Raw genomic sequence first — 20,482 nt, forward strand, 5'->3', positions numbered from 1 at the left:
AGCAAACGCCCCCACCCCCTTCCCCCCTGTGGAGGGGACCACATCTATTTGGATATGCCGGGCTGCTGTTAGTTTTTCCTGGGACTCAACTTTTGTGTTTTATGAGAAAATATTGTACAAGTTTTTTAATTGCTTTCGCGCTTAAAAAAAAAGAAAGAAAAAAACAAAAAATATCATGCTAAAACCGAGCCAAAAGCCCATTCCGTTGGTATATTTTTCTACATTTTTCCCTGGTGCAATATCAGGGAAAAACTATTTTTTCTATTTCCCATTTTCTCTCTTCTGGTTCAAAGTTAATTTGAACATTCTCTCCATTCCGCGCTCTCCCCCTCGCCCCCTCGCTCTCGAATAAAATGAAGTTCTTTTTGGCCAAAGATTTATATAAATATTTATTGACTTTGGTGGAAAGTTCCCTCCAAATTCCCAGAGAATGGCATGGAAATTGGAAGCTTAATCAGTTGATGTATGCTCCGATCGATCGATAGGAATGGCTTAAGAATTATGTGTGAAAAAAAAACAAGCAGACCGTCAGACGGTCTGAGAGCCTGAGAACTTCTTCAAAATGAATTCGGAATGAGCAAAGTTTTTCGGAAGACCCCATAAATAAATTGGAATAAGATGAACACAGACAGACAGAAGAGAGAGAGAGGCTCAGAGGGAGAGAGAGACACACACTGAAATTTGCATATTGCCGTTGCTTAATTTTAATTGAAATTCATTTACATTTAAGCCAACAATTATGTGGATTTTCCCAAGCAAAACAATCTGTAAATGATGCATAAGATAAAAGCTCAACAAAAGTAAGGGAATGTCTAAGGCAATGACTTTGATGAGAGGCTATGGACCAGGGAGTACCCAGGCATATACCCAGGCATAGACATTTACAGGGGAAAGAGGACTTTAAAATCCCATTCTTAAGGCTCTTTTTGAACCCCCAAAGAAAGAGGAATTTATGGGCTTTTTTAGGGAAATTTTAAGGAGTTTTTTAAGGAATATATATTTCCTTATTTCCCAAATTTTTGAGTAAAATATAAGGTACAATAAACTGATCTTTGGGCCCACATCTACAATACATAATACCCTGCCTGCTTTATAGATTTCCACCAAAACAAACCCTCCCTCTTACAGGGTACCCAAAATACGAAATAAAATCTTTGGAAAATTTGCATAAATTAAAACAAAAGACACACCGAAACAGAAAACACAGAAGCAGTAAGTAAAAACCCAAAGTGTTTTTGTAAATGAAATGAAAGATGATTTAAGAGTCTGACAGGCCTTATCTTTCGTCTTGGAAATTATGAAACTTTAATCTGCAGTGTTTTTATTTTACCTTTATCCCCCCCACACAACCGAACCCCTCTTGCTCATCAGTCAAACATATGTGCATTTCCCCCGCTCCTAATCTATGGGGCTTAAGTTTTCCATCTTGGGGGAAATTAGTCAAGAATCTTTAACGCACTTTCGAACAAATTGTTTTCTTGGTGAAGATGTTTTTGTGGTTTTTGGCCAAGAGACAACAAACATGCGACTACGACTACGCCTATATATATTTCATGTAATCCCATAATCGATGCAATTTATAAACGAAAGAGCACAAGGGGGGCAGGGGGGCAGGGAAGCAGGGTGAAAATGTTTAAATAAATTGCATAACAGAGAGAGAAACAGAGATTTTCCATCTAAATATCTGTTGTAATGCAATCAAAAACTTTGTTAAGCGCATTAGGCACAAGAAGGGGGGATGTGGGGGGGAAAGATGAGGCAAACGCATGCCAGAAAGTGAGGAAAATACGTAGAAAATGCATGCCAGAAAGTGAAGCAAATAGACACGGGAAATCAGAGCAGAAAGTGGTGTGCAGAAGAGGTGGCTGCTGACCAATGGCATTGGCCGCCTGCTCATTGTCCATGACGTTTACACGATTTTCGCTTTACATCTCCATTCCACCTGCTCTTACCACACACATGGATCCCTCCTCCCCGCCCTCCACACTCTCCACCTCTTACCGATTTTCGTCATGGAAAGCTGAGCAGCCTGAAAATTGAAAGTGAACTCTTCGCCAAAGGGTGGGGCAAACACGAGACCCATCTTGCAGTCTGGGGGTCTTGGACCCTCATCTTCAGCCAGTGCAAAATTTGCACAACAAATTACACTTTTCATCTGCTTGGGCAAATATTTGGCAACTTTCTACAAAATAATTTGCACATCAAATACGGGGGAATATACTGCTCTCAGACGAGAACCAGACGAAACCCCATTTCAAGAGCCGCCACTTCAGGCCAGAACGGTAAACGACTCTATAAATAATTTACATAGATTTTTGGGTGGCCTCTGAAAAGGTAAACCGATTTCGGGGCACTTTTTTGGAAAGCAAATTATACAGAAAATTACTTTCTTGACAAATTGTGGCACACAGTTCAAAAAATTCTAAAAAAAAAAAATAGCACAATTTTAAAAAAAAACTTACAACAAATACTAAACAAAAATTAGTTTCAACTTTGGAAAAAATACTAATTTTTAGAAATATTTTTAACCTAATTTAAAATAAATACTTTCAAAAATACCCCAATAAGTTGTTTAAAATACCTAACAAATTTTGGAAAAATACTGAAATTAATTTAATAATTATATTGCAATTTTTTAAGCTATACTCTTTTCCCTTTTCTCTTTGGAAAAAATACTACAATAATTATGAATAAAATATTAAACTAATTGTGGAATAAATAAACCAATAATTATGGAAAAATACTATAAATAATTGTGGAAGAATATTAGAATAATTTTTGAAAAATACTTATCAAAATTTAAAAAATTACGACATTTTTACAGATAAATACTAAAAAAGTTTGGAAAATCTTGAATATACTTGACGATACAGTATAAAAACCCATCCAAAGAGTTCTTCTGAATGAAAGAAAAGTCCAAAGAAGCCTTCAAAATGTAATCCGAAATTCCCCAAACAACGCCAGAACTGCAAGACCTCTGGAGAACTAAGGGCCAAGCGTCCAAAACCGAAACCCCATTTGACCGCAAACATCATTTTGCAGCAGCAGCAAGCAAAAGCCATGTGTCAAACGTTTGCACTTTTTGCATAATTTAATTTGTGAAATATTTTAAACAATTACAGTGGACAGGGGGGTAACGGGGGTAGAGGGGGGGAGGTACCGGCGCAAATGGCGAATGTAATTGTGCATGCGAAAATTTCTGCGTCGAGCAAAAGTCAATTTAGTGTGAAATTTGTAATGCTTCTGTTGTTTTTTCTTTTTCTGGTGCAGAGTTCAGGCCAAGGACGCAATACGGTGACGGCCCTATAAAGTTGAAACATGTGTTCCATCAAGTGACGGAGAGAGAGCGAGAGGAGGGAGAGAGAAGAGAAGAGAGAAGTACAATTTATGCATATGACACATAAGGTTTTGCGGTGTAATTTATCCAAGCGAAAATGTTTTCTGCAAACTCAAACAAAAAAAATACCGGAAAAAATACACACAACATTTGGGGTAAAGAAAACAAGAAGAAAAAAATCAACGACAAGCTAAACAGAAGCTAAAAACAGAAAACAGAATCTGGAATCTCTCTGAAACTGAATCTAAATCGGAATCGGAATTAGCATCAGCCCACAAAAACAATCGAAGAACAAGAATTTAGGGTCCAGGACATGGAGATACCCTGGTAATTTCCTGATGTTTTTGTAATAAGAATAATGCACTGCCTGGGAATTTTTGAAAATTTTTTGGTGAAATATTTTTTTGATTTAAGGGCATTGCACTACTATTAATTAGGAAAAATACTACAAAATCTACTTATATTCCTATAGAATAATTTTTTTTTTTAAATTTTCAAGCTTTAAATTCTTAAATTAAATTAAATCCCAAACTAAAATGCAACATACCCTACTCTAAAGGGTACCAAAAAATAAAAAAAAACCGCACAACGAGCGGAAATTCGTAAATAAACAAAAATCCAAGAGAGTACGAGAGAGAGAGAGAGAGCGATGCCCCATTCGATAAACATAGGGTTAAATTCCGTAACGAAACATTTTTGTGCTGAGCGACTAGAAAAACGAAACGAGAAACGTAGAAACACTGGGGCATCCATTGAGAGGGTCCAGCGTAGTATATAAAAGTAAGACGCAATTAAAAACAGAGAGAAAAATAAATAAAAACAAGACCCGAGAAACGTGAGGCGAATATCATTGAAATGACGGGGGCGATGCATGCAACAAATTGAAGGCAGCACGCAGCAAAATGATAAACAAAAAGGAGTAGGGGGCAGACTCCCGAAAACAAAGCAGAAAAAAAAAAATAGCCCCTAGCCCCTAGCCCCTCGGTGGTACGCCCCCACCGAAAACTGCACTTGCAACATGCTTCACCTCCTCGTCCTCCTCCGCAGGGTTGTTGTCATCATCAACAAAGTAATCATGCATCGTCGTGGTAGTCGTCGTCATCGTCATCGCCGTCGTCGTCGTCTAGCGTTTAAAGTTTGCCCAGCTGCCAGTTTTTGGGGATGCCCAGCAGAGTCCTTGAGAGCACAGGGTATATTCGTCTATTGAGAAGGGGTCTATATGGCTTTAAGGCTGAAAGATCATCACTCTCAAAGTTCAGACTGAGAAGACAAGTTTAGGTTAATATTCCCTCCCTTCCTTATATTCCTTCGCTTTAGGGCTTAAGATCTCATGGGTAACCTTTTTAAGAAACTTTCTGCCTTCCACAATTTCCCAGATACAAAGTTCAAAGCCATTATCCAACTATCTATCCAAAATAAACCATAGAAATACGGAAAATTCTCTACCATTTAAAGCCTTTCCCACTCCAAAAAAAACAAAACCCCTAAGATACCAGGTATTCCTAGGGTCCTATATCCATTACACATTTCTCTCTATCATTTTTTGTGCATGTTCTACTACTTTTCTTTTCTTTTGTTTTGTTTCTACATTTTATTTTTTCCAGGCTGCTTGCAAAATTTTATTATTAAAATGCAAAATTGAAAATGGCAGCAACGTGCTAGAGCAACACAACGGGGGCGGGGGGCGTGGGGCATAAACTAGTTGGTAGGGAGTGGGGCGGAGGCGGAGGCGAAGGCGCTGTTCCCCATGTAAGTGATGCGTGACAAGAAAAGGAGACCAAAAAGTAGAGGCACAAGAGGGATGAGCGCATCCCACTTGAAGCTGCTTTGATATTAAGAGGAGTCTACACCCACCACCGGGGACCAGGACCAGGCATCATCTTCCTTTCCGTTCCTTTGCGTTTCCTTTGTTGATTCAATTTAAGTTTTGCTCAAAGTTATATTGCAAAATTGATTTTGCCTAAGCCTTACTGCGGCACACATACATAACCTCAAAAGCATCGTTTTGGATCGAGTTGGCAGGCCCCATAAAACGCAATCATTTGCTTACCTGCAAAGAGAGAGAGAAAGAGAATAGAAAGAGTTAGATATTTTTTCCCGTACAGATAAAAGTACATTTATTTAATGGAAATGTTTGGAATTAGAGGTAATTTTTGCTATTTTCAAGATTTTTACAAATATTTTTCGTATACTTTTTTGTAGTTTTATTTTTTTTTTTTGTGAATTTTTTATTAGAATTTAATGGAAATTTGTATTTGGTCTTTATTTGGTTTTCTTTTTTTAACTTTATTCATTTTCTGCATGGAGATATATATCTTTTATGCAGTATTTTATTTGTAGACATCTCCCTATTTTCTATTTTCTTTCCTAGAGTTCTTTGTTTGATGTGGTATTTGTTTTATTTTGTCATTGAAATTTGCATTTAATTAAAAGATTAGAGGTTAAATAGATGGCTAAATGGAGGGAAAATGTCAGCAAAAAATACGGTGGGAGGTAATTGAGGAAAATGAGGATGAAATAAGAGGAATGTGTGGTAGAAATGGGAGAGAGGCACAGGGTAGGATATGGGAGAGAAGAACATAAGGCAGATAAGTGAGAGAAAAAATGAGAGCAGAATGTGAGGAAAATGTAAGTCAAACGAGGGATAAAAGCACATGGAAAAACCTTGCAAATACAAAAAAGAATAATAATGTTGTTGTCACCTCAAATTGCGAGTGTAAAATTTCATTTAATTACATAAAATACCCAAAGTGTTTAGTGGCTGAAACGGGGGACAGAGAGAGATGGATAGAGGGGGGAACCAGAGCAAGACAGCAGCAGGTGGCAGAGCGGGGTGCATGTGTGTGACATTGAACAGGAAGCTCAGATTTCAACATCCAGATGCAAAGCCAAAGGAAGGGAGAGGGAACAAGACAAGAAAAAAAACCGACTGTAATGGGAGACAAGATAGAAAAAAGAAGACAACAAATATGGCAGTAGAAGGAGAGCAGTGAGGTTAAGAGGGGGTGGGGTAGGGGGTAGGGAGTAACAAGAGCCAAGGGCTAATAATAATCACATTTTACATGTGAGAAAATAAGAGACAGTCGGAGACAGAGACAGAGACAGACAGGCAGCCACGTCATGGCAATATGAATATGCATCATAATGGAATAAGGAAGTGGAAGAAGGAGGGAATGCGAATAGGAAAGGGCAGATTCGCAGTGCAAGAAAATAAAACCCAAGCAGCAGCCAACAACAACAAAGGAAAAATCAACAACAAGTGCATGAAATAGATGAAGGTTTTGGGGTTTTTCGAGTTTCGAGACTTTTGATGCCCTCGGAGGTCTATGGAATACTTTAAGGGTGGAATATTGAAGAGAACTATGGAGCACTACAAGGTTTTCCTACGAAAACTAACCTTACGATCGATCATTCTTATCTTTCTATTCTATAACTATTCCAATACTGTTCCTATTTTGATAAAACATTGCTTAGTTATGTAGAAACATATGAAAGTCTAAATACCAGACATTTTCTTCTACCGATACCAATATAATAATATATAGTGTAATATAGTGTTTCTAAAGCTAGAGGAACTAATAAGATTCCATTTCTAACGTTTTAATCTATTATCTTTAGAGGCCCACAAGTTTTCTTGGAAATATATATGTTTTGTGTATCATTATATCCATTTAAGATGAAAGATATAGTGTTAAGATCTTGTTGACTACTCAGCAGTAGAAATAAAGACTCTGTGGAAAGTTTCAGATAAAAATAACTTAAAACATAGTGTCATAATTGAACAAAAAACAGACAGAAACATAGTAGACAGTAATCTATAGGGTATATAGGCTTCACGTCTTCATATGCCCAAAAAACCCTCTAAAAAGTGTACAGAAACACGCAACAAAAACAACAACAGAGAGTGAGAGAGGAGTGAGAGAGCGAGAGCGAGAAAGCAGAGAACAATATCCCAAAGCACCTCCAGGCAGGGCCAAGGAATGTTTGTTGTGCGAAGCGGCCGCCGCCTGCAGGGCAGACCGCTACGGGATTCAAGTAGGAGACGAAACAGAAGGAGGAAGAGCGGGAGAAGGAGGAGAAAACAACAACAATAACAGCCACAGATATTTATTCGCCCTGCGGTCTATTTCTGTCTCTGTTTCTCTGTGTTTTTGCATCGGAGATGACAAAAACTTGATAAAAAGTGGAGCACAAAGAAATCAACTCTCGGGAAAGAGCAGAGGAATGCGAATGCAACTGCTGATTATCATGGGATGATAGAAGACAAAGGATGGATGGATGGATGGGGGTGGGGGGGGAGGAGGGGGAAACAGTAGCCCCGCACACAAGATAATAAATATTTATGTGCAACACTTTGGAGGAGACCACAAATCATTTGAGATTTCCAAACACACACAAACACCGAAAGAGCTCCACAGATCTCGAGTGAACAACAATTAAAAAACAATTTCCGGTAGAAGCAAAAATCAAATTAAAATCCAAATTCATTTGGTACAGAACTTTCAAAGGGAAGTGTTTTTGGTAGAAGCCTAGGTAAACGGTTCCACTCTTGCATCAAACGAGAAATAGAGGCCCAAATAGAGCCCAGAAACAACACCAGAAAAAGGGCAGGCCAGATGTTTCTTTGGGCAAAAGAGGGGGAGAGGGATAGAGAGCAGAAAAACAGAGATGGAAAGAGCAACAGACAGCATCTGTTAGCAAGAGACAGCAACACACACGAAGAGGAAATGGTATTGCCTTTGGAGGCAGGTAGAACTCTGAGAGGAGCACAAATGTATCTGCAATCCATAGAATTGTGTTCGTACACGAAAGATTTATACCTTAGGGCGTGCATAGAGAAGGAGATTGTGCAACTGCCATATCTACAGGTATTTAAACCCAAAACTATCTACCCATATCCCTTAAATCACCACCAATTCTTATGAAAGTTGGTGACGGGTTGGATTATAATCCATTTTAGATATTTCCACAAAAATAAGTAACAAAAATCACATATTTGTTTATACGTTGAATTTTCTTTGCCATTTTGAAACATTTTTTCTTAGAAATTATCAACCAATTCTCGTGAAAGATGCTGGTTATACAGATCTTTAGATTCTGAGATCAGGGACCTTTTTTTAAATAAACATCTCAAGAGATTGCAATGCATCTGAGTCAAAATAGATACTACTAAATATTAAAATATTTTGTTCAAACAATAAAATTTAATTCCTTAACAAACGCAACAAATGAATTTTTGTACAAAATGAAACCAAACAGTAATTTTCTCAAATAAATCTGTGTTTTTTGGGGGGTCCCTGTATCTTTTCGGAGTATTATTTTGGATGAGTGTCAAATAAAACCATTCAAGAAAACCAACAACAACGCCAAAATATGTATAGTGCAGTGTAGTGTAGTGTAGTGTAGTGCAGTATAGTGCAGTGTAGTGTAGTGTAGTGTAGTGTTGTGTAGTGTTGTGCAGTGTAGTGTTGTGTAGTGTTGTGTAGTGTTGTGTAGTGTTGTATAGTGTTGTATAGTGTTGTATAGTGTTGTATAGTGTTGTGTGGTGTTGTGTGGTGTTGTGTGGTGTTGTGTGGTGTTGTGTGGTGTTGTGTAGTGTTGTGTAGTGTTGTGTAGTGTTGTGCAGTGTAGTGCAGTGGAATTACGGATTTAGTCATCCTATTCATCCATCTGCATATTTTTAGATTTATCTAGCATGGCATTAGTCTGTTTTTGCGGTTTAAATAATCTTGCCAGAGTATGATCTGGCCATTGGTCCACGAGCTGGCGTACACCTCGCCGTCGGGACTGTACTTGATGCAGTTAACTTGTTTGCCCATTAACTCGGGGGCTTCATGCAGTTTGACGAACTCCCGTGTGTAGCTACAACACCCGTAGATCTCATTGTAGGAGCTGGTGCACACAAAGCGTTGCTGCTGCGGATGTAGCGATGCGCCCGTCACCTTGAACGGCGGCTTCAGGTGGTCGATTATGTTGAAGGTATCCGCGTCGAACAGGACAATGCTTTCGCCGTAGGCAATGGTCACCGTCTTGCCGTCGGCACACAGCTCCATGCTCTTGGCGTGGTGGGGCAGTGAGATCATGTGGCTTCGCTGGCCACTCAAGATGTCCCACAGCTCGATGTGGCGGTCGTAGGACGAGGAGAGAAACGAGCGATCGCCACGGCAGAAGATCACGTTGCGCACGGCTCGTCCTTCCTTTTGGTAAAGGCACAGCAGGGGCTTATCCTGCTCTCCCCGAGTCACGTCATACAAACAGACCTCGCTGTCGCGCTCCTGGCTGCTGGTGAGCATCCACTCCGACCTGGTGTCCAGCGCCACACTGGAAACCTTCTGGTCCTGTCGGAACATCGTCAGTTCGGCGCCAGTGGCGACACTCCAAATGCGGGCGGTGCCATCATCACCGCCAGTCGCCACAATCGTGCCCTTCGCGCCCATCGACACTGCACGCACGGGCCCCTCGTGGCCCACGAGGTTGCAGCACATTTCTCCGGTGTCGCCGCGCCGCACAAAGCCCCGGCCATCCTGTGCGACGGAGGCCAAGTAGTAGCCGCCATCGCCCAAGCAGACCTTGCTGAAGCTGAAGTCCAGCACACCGTCCAGATGGCCTTCAAAATGCAGTTTCATTTCGATTTCGAGCAAAAAAAATTTAAAACTTTTAAACACAGGAAAAATTCAAAAATTCCACACACAAAATTCCGAAAATTACTACGAAATATTTTAGAACTTCCCAGCCAGAGGGATACAAGTTGAATGCCAATACGAGAGTTTGTTTCATATATTTATGGAGCAAATAAAAAACAACAGGCTCCTATGTAGAGCTCAGATATAAGGTTTTAGTAACATCCGATATGCCGTTGAAAGAGTTGTCACACTCTGATCAAAAGCCGACTGTGATTCACGTTTTTGTAGTTCCACTTTATGGAGAAGAATTTGGGGAATTCTTTGTATTTTTATGTAGAAGCCCGAGGAGTAGCAAAGGGAGGGCGGCAAGAGCTAGGGATAAGCATATATACATTTTTGGTAATATTTTTAAATCATTTTACAAATTTTTCCTTCAAAAAATTAACTACAAAATGGGATAAAACCTCTTCTAAAACCGCAGAAAAGTTTTCCATAAAAAAAGGAACATTTTCCTGCACATTTTCAAAGAAAGATATTAAACATTACCGATAGATAATAGGGAAAATGGGTATATAGGGCCCTAGATATTTTCTGTGCAGATCTCTAATAAAAATTCTATAATGCGGAAATATCATTGGATTATCATAACGGGCCTATAACCCTTTGTGGCTCCTAGAATCTCTTAAATTCAAAATCTTTTTGGTATTCCCCTTCCAAAAGGAAAAAAAAACTAATTGTTTTGCTGTCACGCCTGCTCATATTTTTTGGGTCAATTTGAATAAACGGAAGGATGGGCAGCAGGGATTTCTCTTGTGCAGGCTCTCTTGGCCCTCTCCCTTCTCGGAAGACGCGAAAGCCGCATCATAATGCATGGAGAGGCGCAAATATTTGCCGAACCGGCAGCAAAAAAGATGACGGGATGGAGATGACGAGGAAGCTGATTGCGAGGAGAGTTCCTGGTAGGAAAGGGCGTAACCTGGTAGGCCATGCCCTGGCAGGCCTCGCTCGAACCTCGAACCACTTTAAAACGAAGCAAGAAAAATGAGCTGGAAAAAACCCCGAGATCCAATCCAATGGCAGATGTTTTTAGTGCCAGACACAGAAAAAAAACAAAAAACTTAATTACACTTTAGATTGGCACTTTCTGAGCCGAGATTGAAGGCCGAAACGGAGACGGAGATGGGGACTACAGAAAAAGACCAGGAAGAAGGAAGAAACAAGGGTTTTGGGGGGTGAGGAAAGGGGGGACTGGCAACACTTTAAATGTCTTTTGGGATAGCAGCTGCTGCCAGCTGCTGCTGCTGCCTCCTGCATGTTGCATGCTTTGCCAAAGGGGTTCAAGCAGGTAAGAAAGCTGCAACTGCAACTGCATGCCGCATGCCGCCTGCCGCATCATCAACGAATCTTAATAAATGGCGCGGCGACAACAGCAGCAGCAGCAGCAATTTATGCTCATCTTCGTTGGTATTGTATTCCTCTTGTTGTTGTTTTTCTTGTTTTTTTTTTTAGTTTGTTTCGTTGGTTGAACGTTTTTTAGGTCAACGAAATGCCAGGCCACAAGAGGAGTAGCCAGAAGCAGATAAAGCAGAAGGAGAGACGGAGACAGAGGCAGAAGAAGTTGGGGAGAAGATGCTGATGATGCGAGCAAACATACAAATAAAGGGAGAGAGTGAAAGAGGAGACGGAGCATTGTAGTGGGGGGAGAGAGGAGACGGAGACGAAGACTGGAGTGTAGTGGATAGTGTAGAAACGTTCCCGAAGACCCCTTACAAAAAAAAAAAACAACAGGTAGATGGATGGAAGAGTCAACCAAACACAAACAAACACCAAGCAACGGTATACCCTTTATCGGGAGAGGGTATGACGAGTCCTCCAAAAACGTGTGCCATTCCTATAGTAGGAAAAACCTTCTACAACCTGTATGTAGAGCGTCTAAATGAGGTATTCAGGTGATTCAATTCAAGTGATTTTTGTGAGTAAATTTTCATTTTGTTTTTGAAAATATTCTACCATTGAAACAAACGATCAAAAAATCAAGTTTTTTCCAGGGTATTCAAAGCTTTGACTCCTCAAAATACAGCTTTACCTCTTGTAGTAGTTGTTTCAGTTTTAGCCTTTTATATTTCTCGTCTCCCAAACTTCACGTCTTTAAATCCGTTGAAGAACAGAATAGAAACGAGCCAAAAGCACTGGGAGCGAGAGAGGGATGGAGAGATGGAGGCAACCGAACAGCGATAAAGTCATTTGCATAGTTCAACAATAGTGATAGATACCCCACCTGCAGAGATGCCCCCACGCCCCCCTCCGAAGAGGCAGAGGCAGGGGCAGAGACAAAGGCAGCAGCGGCGGCGGCGGCAGCATCGCACATCGCACACCTACAACAAAAGCCACGAGAGTGAAAAGGGGCCTCCGAAAGAGCGCGATAACCTTTCGAAAATCAAATTAGAAGAATAAAACCAACAGTAGAGGAAGACGAGGGGGAAACAAGAGGCCACAGAGGAGGAAAGGGGTAAAAGAACGTCGGGGGAAAGACAGGTAAGACAAAAAGGCCAACCAACAATCAAATTTAATCAAAAACAGAAGATACTCGAGCATCGGCGGTAGAGGAGGAGGAAGAGCACAGAGGGATGCCTCCAAAGGACACTGCGGCATCGTATCCAAGAGATACAATAGCTAGAAGGCCCAAATATTTGCATTTCCTATAGATGAATATGCATGGAGAAAGGCAGCGAAAATCGGTACTAGCAAATATGGGAAATATTTTTGGGAATAAATACTGTAGGGGGCAACTTCAAAATCGAACAAATTTGTACTTAAATAAATTTTAAGTGCTATATTTGTTGATAAATTCGGAAAAAGTTTGTAGATCAAGAAAAACGTAAAAAAAAAAAATATGATTAAAAAATGAATATGCTATAGTATTTTCCAGTATTTTCCTAGCACATTTAATCATGCGTTCCTTTACATATTTTCATGGGGAAGACACCTTTTTTCCCACAGCTTAAAGCTAATTCGCTTTAAATTCGACATCATGGACCCTCATAATTTTCAACATTTTCCCACTCAAACCCCTAAAAATGTGGCGACCAAAAGGTTTCTTAAGTATTCTCCTCGAAAACTCCATCCAGCGATTAATCCATCGATCATCATCTTTCTATAGATATCAGAATGAGTGAGTGAGTGAGTGAATCCTCCTTCTCCTCCCACAACTCATCTTCTAATAGCCCGTGTTTATAATTTGTTGTTTCTTATGTTTTGAGTATATTTTCTGGTATTCGGTATTCCCTCCATCAAAAGCCATCACCAGCAATGTGTCTGCGAGCCGTCACAACACACATATGGCATTGCCTCACTCAGCATTATTATTATGTATATTTTCTTCTTTTTTTTTTGGCTTTTTTCTTTGTATTTTCGAATTTTGTTTTGTCTTTTTTATGACGTTTCATCTTACACATGAAAGACGGAATAAAAATGCATGAGAAGTGGCAACATTTGAAAGAGAGATATTATATCAAAAATATACTAAAAGAGAGGGTACCATCATTTTACGATCAAGGGTGACACAGGAGGGGGAAATGGAAGGGGTAAGTGTTTTTTATTTGGAATTTTATTTGCCTAATGCAATGGTTTTATTGGGTTTTATGAATTGTGGTCCCCAAAGCTTATATTCCACTAAGGGAAGCGCTCATTTCAATGTAGATATATTTAAGAAAAGGTATTTCAGTTTTTCTAGTATTTTGATAACCTATTTTCTGGTATTTTGTATAGTATTTCTTACACTACTGTTTCTTTGCACTATTTTCTAGTATTTTATTTAGAGTTTTCTAGTATTTTTGGTAGTTTGTTTATTTAGTTCCCTAGTATTTTATACCGAGTTTTTTAAAGAATTTTTTGATATTATTTTCTAGTATATATCATAGTATTTTCTAGAATTTTTCATAGTATTTTCTAGTATTACTCAAAGTATTTTTTATTGAATTATCTTGTATTTTTCTGGTATTTTTTGTTTTTACTATTTTTCATATAAATATCTTTTGATTCCTCCATTTGAAATCCACCGTTTCTCAGAGTCCCTTTGGATGGAACTTTTCCATCTACCAATTATCCGAAGGATATTTTCTATAATGTAACCATCGTTCTCCTTCCACTTGTTAGTGTATTAAAAAGCTTGTTTAGCCCCAAAAACAACCTTCATTTCTTGCCAAACTTTTTGTTTTGGTTGAGAAGACGACAGACAGACAGGTTTTTTTTTTTTTGAGCGATTATGAAACCCCTGCGCCATCAATGCCTTCGAAAGATATGATATTTACGATGCCTATCTACATACGAGACGACTTAAAGGCATACCATACTGTATATTATACGAGATATATGCAGTCCATGGCATCGAGCAGCAGGTGTAATCATTAACAAAAGAAGCAACAAAAGTGGTAGAGCTCTCTGGGGCCAAAAGCCGCTTAAAGTTAATTAGTCATTTTATTGCCTGCCGTTCGGTTGGTTCTTTCTGTGGATATTTTTGGGATTCTCTAATGGGTTTTTTATAGAATTATGTAAATGAAATGTACGGCTGATAGGCTTTTGATAGGTCACCAAAGACACGCCAGAGAGAGAGAGAATTCCCAGTTCGATTCCTCCGCCGTAAAGTTATGCTAATTACTCTCCCAATTCCAGAAGCAGAAACACAAAAAAAAAGAGAAAATAAAAATAAAATAAGTGGGGAAAATAAATTCATAATTTATGGAGAAAATTACATCGAAGGAGGCTCCGGGAATTAGTTACAAATTAGAAAATGATTCCACGAAGCGGCGCTGCCCCTTGGGGCACACACCCACAACCACACCAGCACAGCTTCTCTGTGTTGTCCATCATTTTCACGCAGAAGGAGAGAAACCCGGGATCCTTGGACTCGTTGTGAGTGAAAGGAAGACACTTTGTTATGGCACCCCGCACACAAAAATCCTGGGGCTACTACCTGGGATTTTCCCTCTCCCCTGTTCCTCCACCTTTCCCCCCTCTTTCCTTTCGCATCCCCCCAGGCTTCATTTTCCTTCTTATCCAAGGCTCAGGCTCATCCTTGTCGCTCCATTTGCGTTTAGATTTTGTCGCTTTTCTGCGGGCTTTTCTTTTCACTTTTTTTTTTTGTTTGTGCCTCATTGCACATCCCTCTCCTCCTCCACCTCTGTGGATTTTCTTGGGCTGCTTTTCCTTTTGCATTTGGCTGATTTTCCTTCTGCTGCTCTAAATACTTCCTGGATCCCTGGCAAACAGTCTAGCTGGAGGCGCGTCTCTAGGTTTTCCTTGCACCTGCCACATCTCAGCAGGTGTTTTCCCGCCCCCGCCCTCGCCCCCCCTTTCTGCTCTAATTTCGCTTTTCCTTTCTAAAATAAAGGAAAAAGGGGAGGGTGGGGGAAGGAGAGCGGGTTATCACCGCAGGCTTCTCTGCAATTTCCACGCGTGGCGTCCGTTTCCCGTGTACGCCGTCGTCCTGCCGTCCTGCATCTGTGGCTGTGGCAGCCTCTTGTGGCAAGGAGTCTCTTCTGCCACCGCTTGTGGCAAATCCTGGGCGTCCACGCGTTTTGCATTTAATAATTAAAATATCCCGGGTCCAACGCCAACGACAAAATGATTTAAAGTGTCAACGCAAAACGCCTCGCCGCGCCTCGCCACGGCATAAGGGTCCTACCTCGTCCGTGCGGCAGGACATCTTCTCGGGCTGTCGGCTCCTTCTTTCTAGGAATCCTCATCCCTCCCCTCCCCTACCTCTTTTCTGGGGCTTTTCCTGTAGCTCTGCTTTTCCTTTTGCCCACTTATTTTTGTTGCTATTTTAAACGCCTTTTTAATTATTTTTCACTTTGCCAAATGAAAATTGCGACCCCAAACGGAGGGGGTCTACAGGGGTCTAGGTCTCACAGAAGGGAGGGAGGCGAGGCAGGGGGAGCCCAGAGGGTATCTCATGTCCAGCTGCGCCACTCTTTCGCTTTTCTCTCTTCTCAGATGTCATCAGACGTGCACTTTCCACCAAAAAAAGAGAAAAAAAGAAAGAGATACTGAAGGAAAAGCAGAGCAGGAGCACAGGTACTTTTACCTGCAGTTAATTTTGGATAAGTGCCACATCATCCCCTCCCCCTCAACATGACACTTTCCCTTCGCCTCCCGCACATCCTCTTCGCCTGGCACCTCCTCCCCTCTCACTCTTCCCCACCATATCCCGAGGTGTTTTTTAATATTTGAATGCACTCCTCGTGCCATCCCTTTCGCCAACTACCCCTCTCTGTTACGCACATGTGAGTAGCACACACGTTATCCCGGTTCTTCCTTTTCCCCTCTTTGTGCCCCCTTTACCCCCCCTATTTTCCACCTCTTATTATGCATGACGCGCACTAAGAGAAGATTGGGCGAAAAAAAAGTTTCTTCTTTCTTTGGCGGGCGGCTGCTAGACAGGCATACACCCACAGCCACGCCCCCACCGCCGCCCACCTTTACGAATTTTCAGACTTGACATGGTTTCCTTTTGCCACCCCAAATACACCCCCATTCCAGCACTCCTTTAGCTCTTTTATGCACCTGCTTTTGAAACTCTGGAATACCTGTACCTCCACTTTTTTCTCCATTAAATTTGCACAGTTTTAGTATATTTTTCACTACCTCATTTTGTGTTAAATTAAAAGTAGAATATGTTACAACATTTAAGCAGGCAAGAAAGAAAGGGTGTATTTAACGAAGACATCGATACCCTCATAGATCTTAATAGATCCAATATCTCAGAGATTCGAGTCCCAACAGCTCCCAACTGTTCCTAAGGTATATTCTGTATGATATGGTGATCCAATGACATCACTTTCGATGGGTATTTCCTATGATTCAACTACCTTTTAGACTTCAGACGAGAATCTGCATCACAAACATCTCCTGCAAGTCAAAATACCCCACTTTAAAAACAAAAAATACCTCCCTCTTGCTGGTTAAAACTTGCCACAGGAATAAAGGAAACAAGAAACAGCAGTATACAAGAAAGAAGGGAGAATAAACAACAGTATAAATGGAAAACAGGGAAGAAACGACAGATCCGTAGAAGGGTAAGAAAAGGAACGAAAAAGCAACACTCAGTATCAGAACAGGAAACATTAACATGACTCATTAACAGCACACGCAGACCCTACTTTACAGTGGCCGTGGAAGTAGGCAAGCCGGGCTCTTAACAGAGGAAGTATCTCGTACGAGTATCTTCTCGGCTTCAAAGTTTCTTCTTGTGCAATTTCGTTTGCTGATTCATCAGCGGAAATGTTGCTTGGTTTCTTTACGAGGCAACACGCATAAAAAATATATTATAATTATAAAACCATAATATTATTATGTGTGTCATCTAAAAAGTTTTGGTTTAAGACCAGAGACGAGACTGACTAAGCCTCTGCTTTGCCTTACTTCTTCGAAGAATACTCTCGAATTCGTAACGTTGTGGGTGGGGCAAGAGAGAGATTTCATTGGGAATTTTGCAGATCAAGCGAGAAATTTAAAGATGTAAAGATATACAATACTCGTAGCGTACAATCTTGACTCTTGTGAGTCATGTAAAACGCTTTCTTGGAAGCAATTTCACGTTTTTGTCGAACTCTACACATGCTGAAACGTGTAAAAACTAGGTACTAGTTTCCCATGAGCGAATGTCGTTCCTTACTCACAAAATATCTTAACAATATACTAGAAAGTGTTTATTTCATTTCTCGCTCTGGCGTAGAGTGTCATTTCACTAAAACAATAAAAAAAATACCAAAAATACCAAAAAATACTATAAAATACCGAAAAATACTAAAATACCGAAAAATACTAAAATACCGAAAAATATTAAAATACCGAAAAATATTAAAATACCGAAAAATATTAAAATACCGAAAAATATTAAAATACCGAAAAATATTAAAATATTAAAAATACTTAAAAATACCGAAAAATACTGTAAGAGTTAAAATATTTTATTCCTTCGTATTTCTCGTTCTAGAGAAACAGATTTCCTTGGAAAAGTACCAAGAAAATAATATGAAGTACCATAAATACTAGACAATTACCAAACATATTTTCTCCTTTGTATTTCTCGCCCTGAGGTAGAGGAACATTTCCTTGGAAACTTTGCAAGAATATACAAGAAAATACTACAATAATGAATAGATTTCTTGATTTTCTGCCTTCTTCAACCACCAGCTCCCACAGATTTCACCTAAATTCTCTGTTGTTGTTGCATTAACATTAGAAAATGCGTTTAAGCTGCATTTTTCTCACACGAGAGGAAGCGCAAAAGCGAACCAAAGTTGATAGAAATCTGTTGACGGTCGACTGTTGGTCTCTCTGTTTCTCTGTCCTTCTGTTTGTTTGCTGGTTTGGCTTTTCCAACGTTTCACATGATGTTTCCCCTTATTCTTTACAAATGTCATTAGGCGCAAAGCAGAGATGAGCGACAGAGGAATCTAAGCAGACACTCCATCTCCTTCTCTGTGCGCCTCTCTTTCTGTGTCCCATAAAAATACAGACAAAAAAGCCCCTGGATGATGATGAGAATTTCCCTCAAAAGCAGCTCAAAACTTTTGCCCCCGTCTCTAGAGTCTAGCCTTGTGGCAAGTGCATTTTCTGTGTGCAACAATCTCTAGCTCTGCCACACAGTCTGCGTCTACCTCGCTCCCAATCTCTCAGTCGCCCCACACGCCTTCTGTGTGAGTAACTGCCAACAGTTTGACACACAAACACAATTACAACGATCACGACACACAGTTTTCCGAAATGCCACCAACAACAAAATACGGGAAAATAACAAGAAAAAGGTTTTCCAGAAGTCCCCACACAAAAATTGAGTTTTGAGTTTATCAAATTTCAACAATAAAAGAGAACCCAATGCAATCACACCACAATACGGAAAAAGTACGAGTACGATTACGATTACGGCCAAAGGGAAATTCAACCCAAACAAAAATGGAGCAAAGAAAATGGAAAATGTTTAAGGGGGGATTTAAAATGTGAAGTAAAAGTGTGGTTGAGACTGTCATCTGCCTGTGTGGGGAGGTGTTTTCGATGATAAATCTTCGATTTGGGACAAGTGAATGGTAGATTTACAGGAAGCGGAGCTCAATTCTCGGGGAAAGCGGAAAACATCTAGAAAATATATGACTGAGAGCACTCTCTGGAATGAACGAAAGCGATTCTGCTTCGATTAGAGGTAGTAGAAAACCAGAAAATATTATAGAATACCAGTAAATATTAAAAACTAAAATACTAGAAAATACCAAAATACTATATATTCAATTTTCAAGCAGTATTGTTTACTATTCCAGAAAGTACTGTAAAAAGATATCAGAAAATACTTTAAAACGATACTGGAAAATACTGAAAAATATTATGAAATTCTAAAAAATATACCAGAACATATTTATGTATGTAAAAACCATGCCAGAAAATACCCTTTTGCTCCGAAAAAAAAAACATAAGGGTACATATTAATTGGAGGTCGTTGTGGCACAGCGACACTCGCTTATGTCATGCTGTGAGGGACAATGCATCTGTAAAGTCCTTTAAAAACTACTCAATATACCACAAAATACTACGAAAATACAAAAACATACCGAAACAACCCATAAAATGTCAACCAAAAAGCATAAATTGAAATGTATTGGCGTCGTGTTTTTGGCGTTGCACTCCCAAAGTGGGTGTGCAAAATGGGCGGGTGGGAGTTGACGATGGGCCACGGGTGGTCCATAAGGGCTTAAACCCCAGAGGGGGAGGGTGGTGGGCCACAGTTCTCCCAAAAAAACGTGTAAATTATCGAGTTTATGTGGCAAAAATGACAACCAAAAAAAAAAAGGAGAAAGTTGTACGTAAAAAAACCCCCAGCCCCAGGCTCTTCCCCCTCTTTGCACTCATCCCCACCCCTTTCCACTTAGTCCGCTCTTTACAGCCCCCCCCCCCCTCGTCTCTTCCCTTCGCTGATCATCCTTTTACCCACTCCATTTTGTTGGAAAAGCATTTTGTATGTCACACTTGTTTGTTTGTTGCTTCCAGAAACAACAACTCCAGAAGCAGCAGCAGAAGGACATGCAGCAACAACAACAACAGAAAGGGAGTCAAAGGGATGGGGGTGGGGGGACCTGCTGCCGAGGTGGCAGGCAAATTGGCAGTCACCCGTTGCTGGGATGCCACCAAAACGAGAAATGCGCCTGCCAAAACGTTCGTGAAAAAAAAAAACAGGAAAACTGGGTAAAATTTTACGCGACACGCATTCCGAAAAATGCATTTATGTAGGACAACACATCCAGAAGAGTAGGTGGGGGGGATGGGGGGATGGGGGGGAGGTGATTCCATGATTGGGAGGTGGCTGCAACGAGTAGGCGGGACACCGGGCACGGGGCCCTTGTGAAATTTTGTATGAAATTGTGGTTTTGCATGCGGCCGGAATCTGCTCTCTCCATCGAATGCTGGCAGATCCCCTCACCGCAGGTCTCCTCTCCACCCCCCTCCTTTCAACCATCGAATGTTTGGCAGC

General features: G+C 40.5%; 2 protein-coding genes across 3 annotated transcripts in view; both read right to left on the reverse strand.

Annotated features, from left to right (window-relative positions):
- ed (hemicentin protein echinoid) overlaps positions 1–20,482 on the reverse strand; it is a 119,577-nt gene that overhangs the window by 76,402 nt on the left and 22,693 nt on the right. The window lies entirely within an intron of this gene.
- Positions 9,003–10,118, reverse strand: LOC117184216 (serine-threonine kinase receptor-associated protein-like). The gene has a single exon (XM_033380786.1). It carries the CDS (start codon positions 9,961–9,963, stop codon positions 9,028–9,030), a length of 936 nt encoding a protein of 311 aa, XP_033236677.1. The 5' UTR covers positions 9,964–10,118; the 3' UTR covers positions 9,003–9,027.

The sequence above is a fragment of the Drosophila pseudoobscura genome, chromosome 4, assembly GCF_009870125.1.
Source record: "Drosophila pseudoobscura strain MV-25-SWS-2005 chromosome 4, UCI_Dpse_MV25, whole genome shotgun sequence".
NCBI classification, from domain to species: Eukaryota; Metazoa; Arthropoda; class Insecta; order Diptera; family Drosophilidae; genus Drosophila; species Drosophila pseudoobscura.

What these genes read in the sequence shown, in the direction of transcription:
- LOC117184216 (XM_033380786.1), bottom strand. Translation starts at nt 9,963, where the DNA reads ATGAAACTGCATTTTGAAGGCCATCTGGACGGTGTGCTGGACTTCAGC.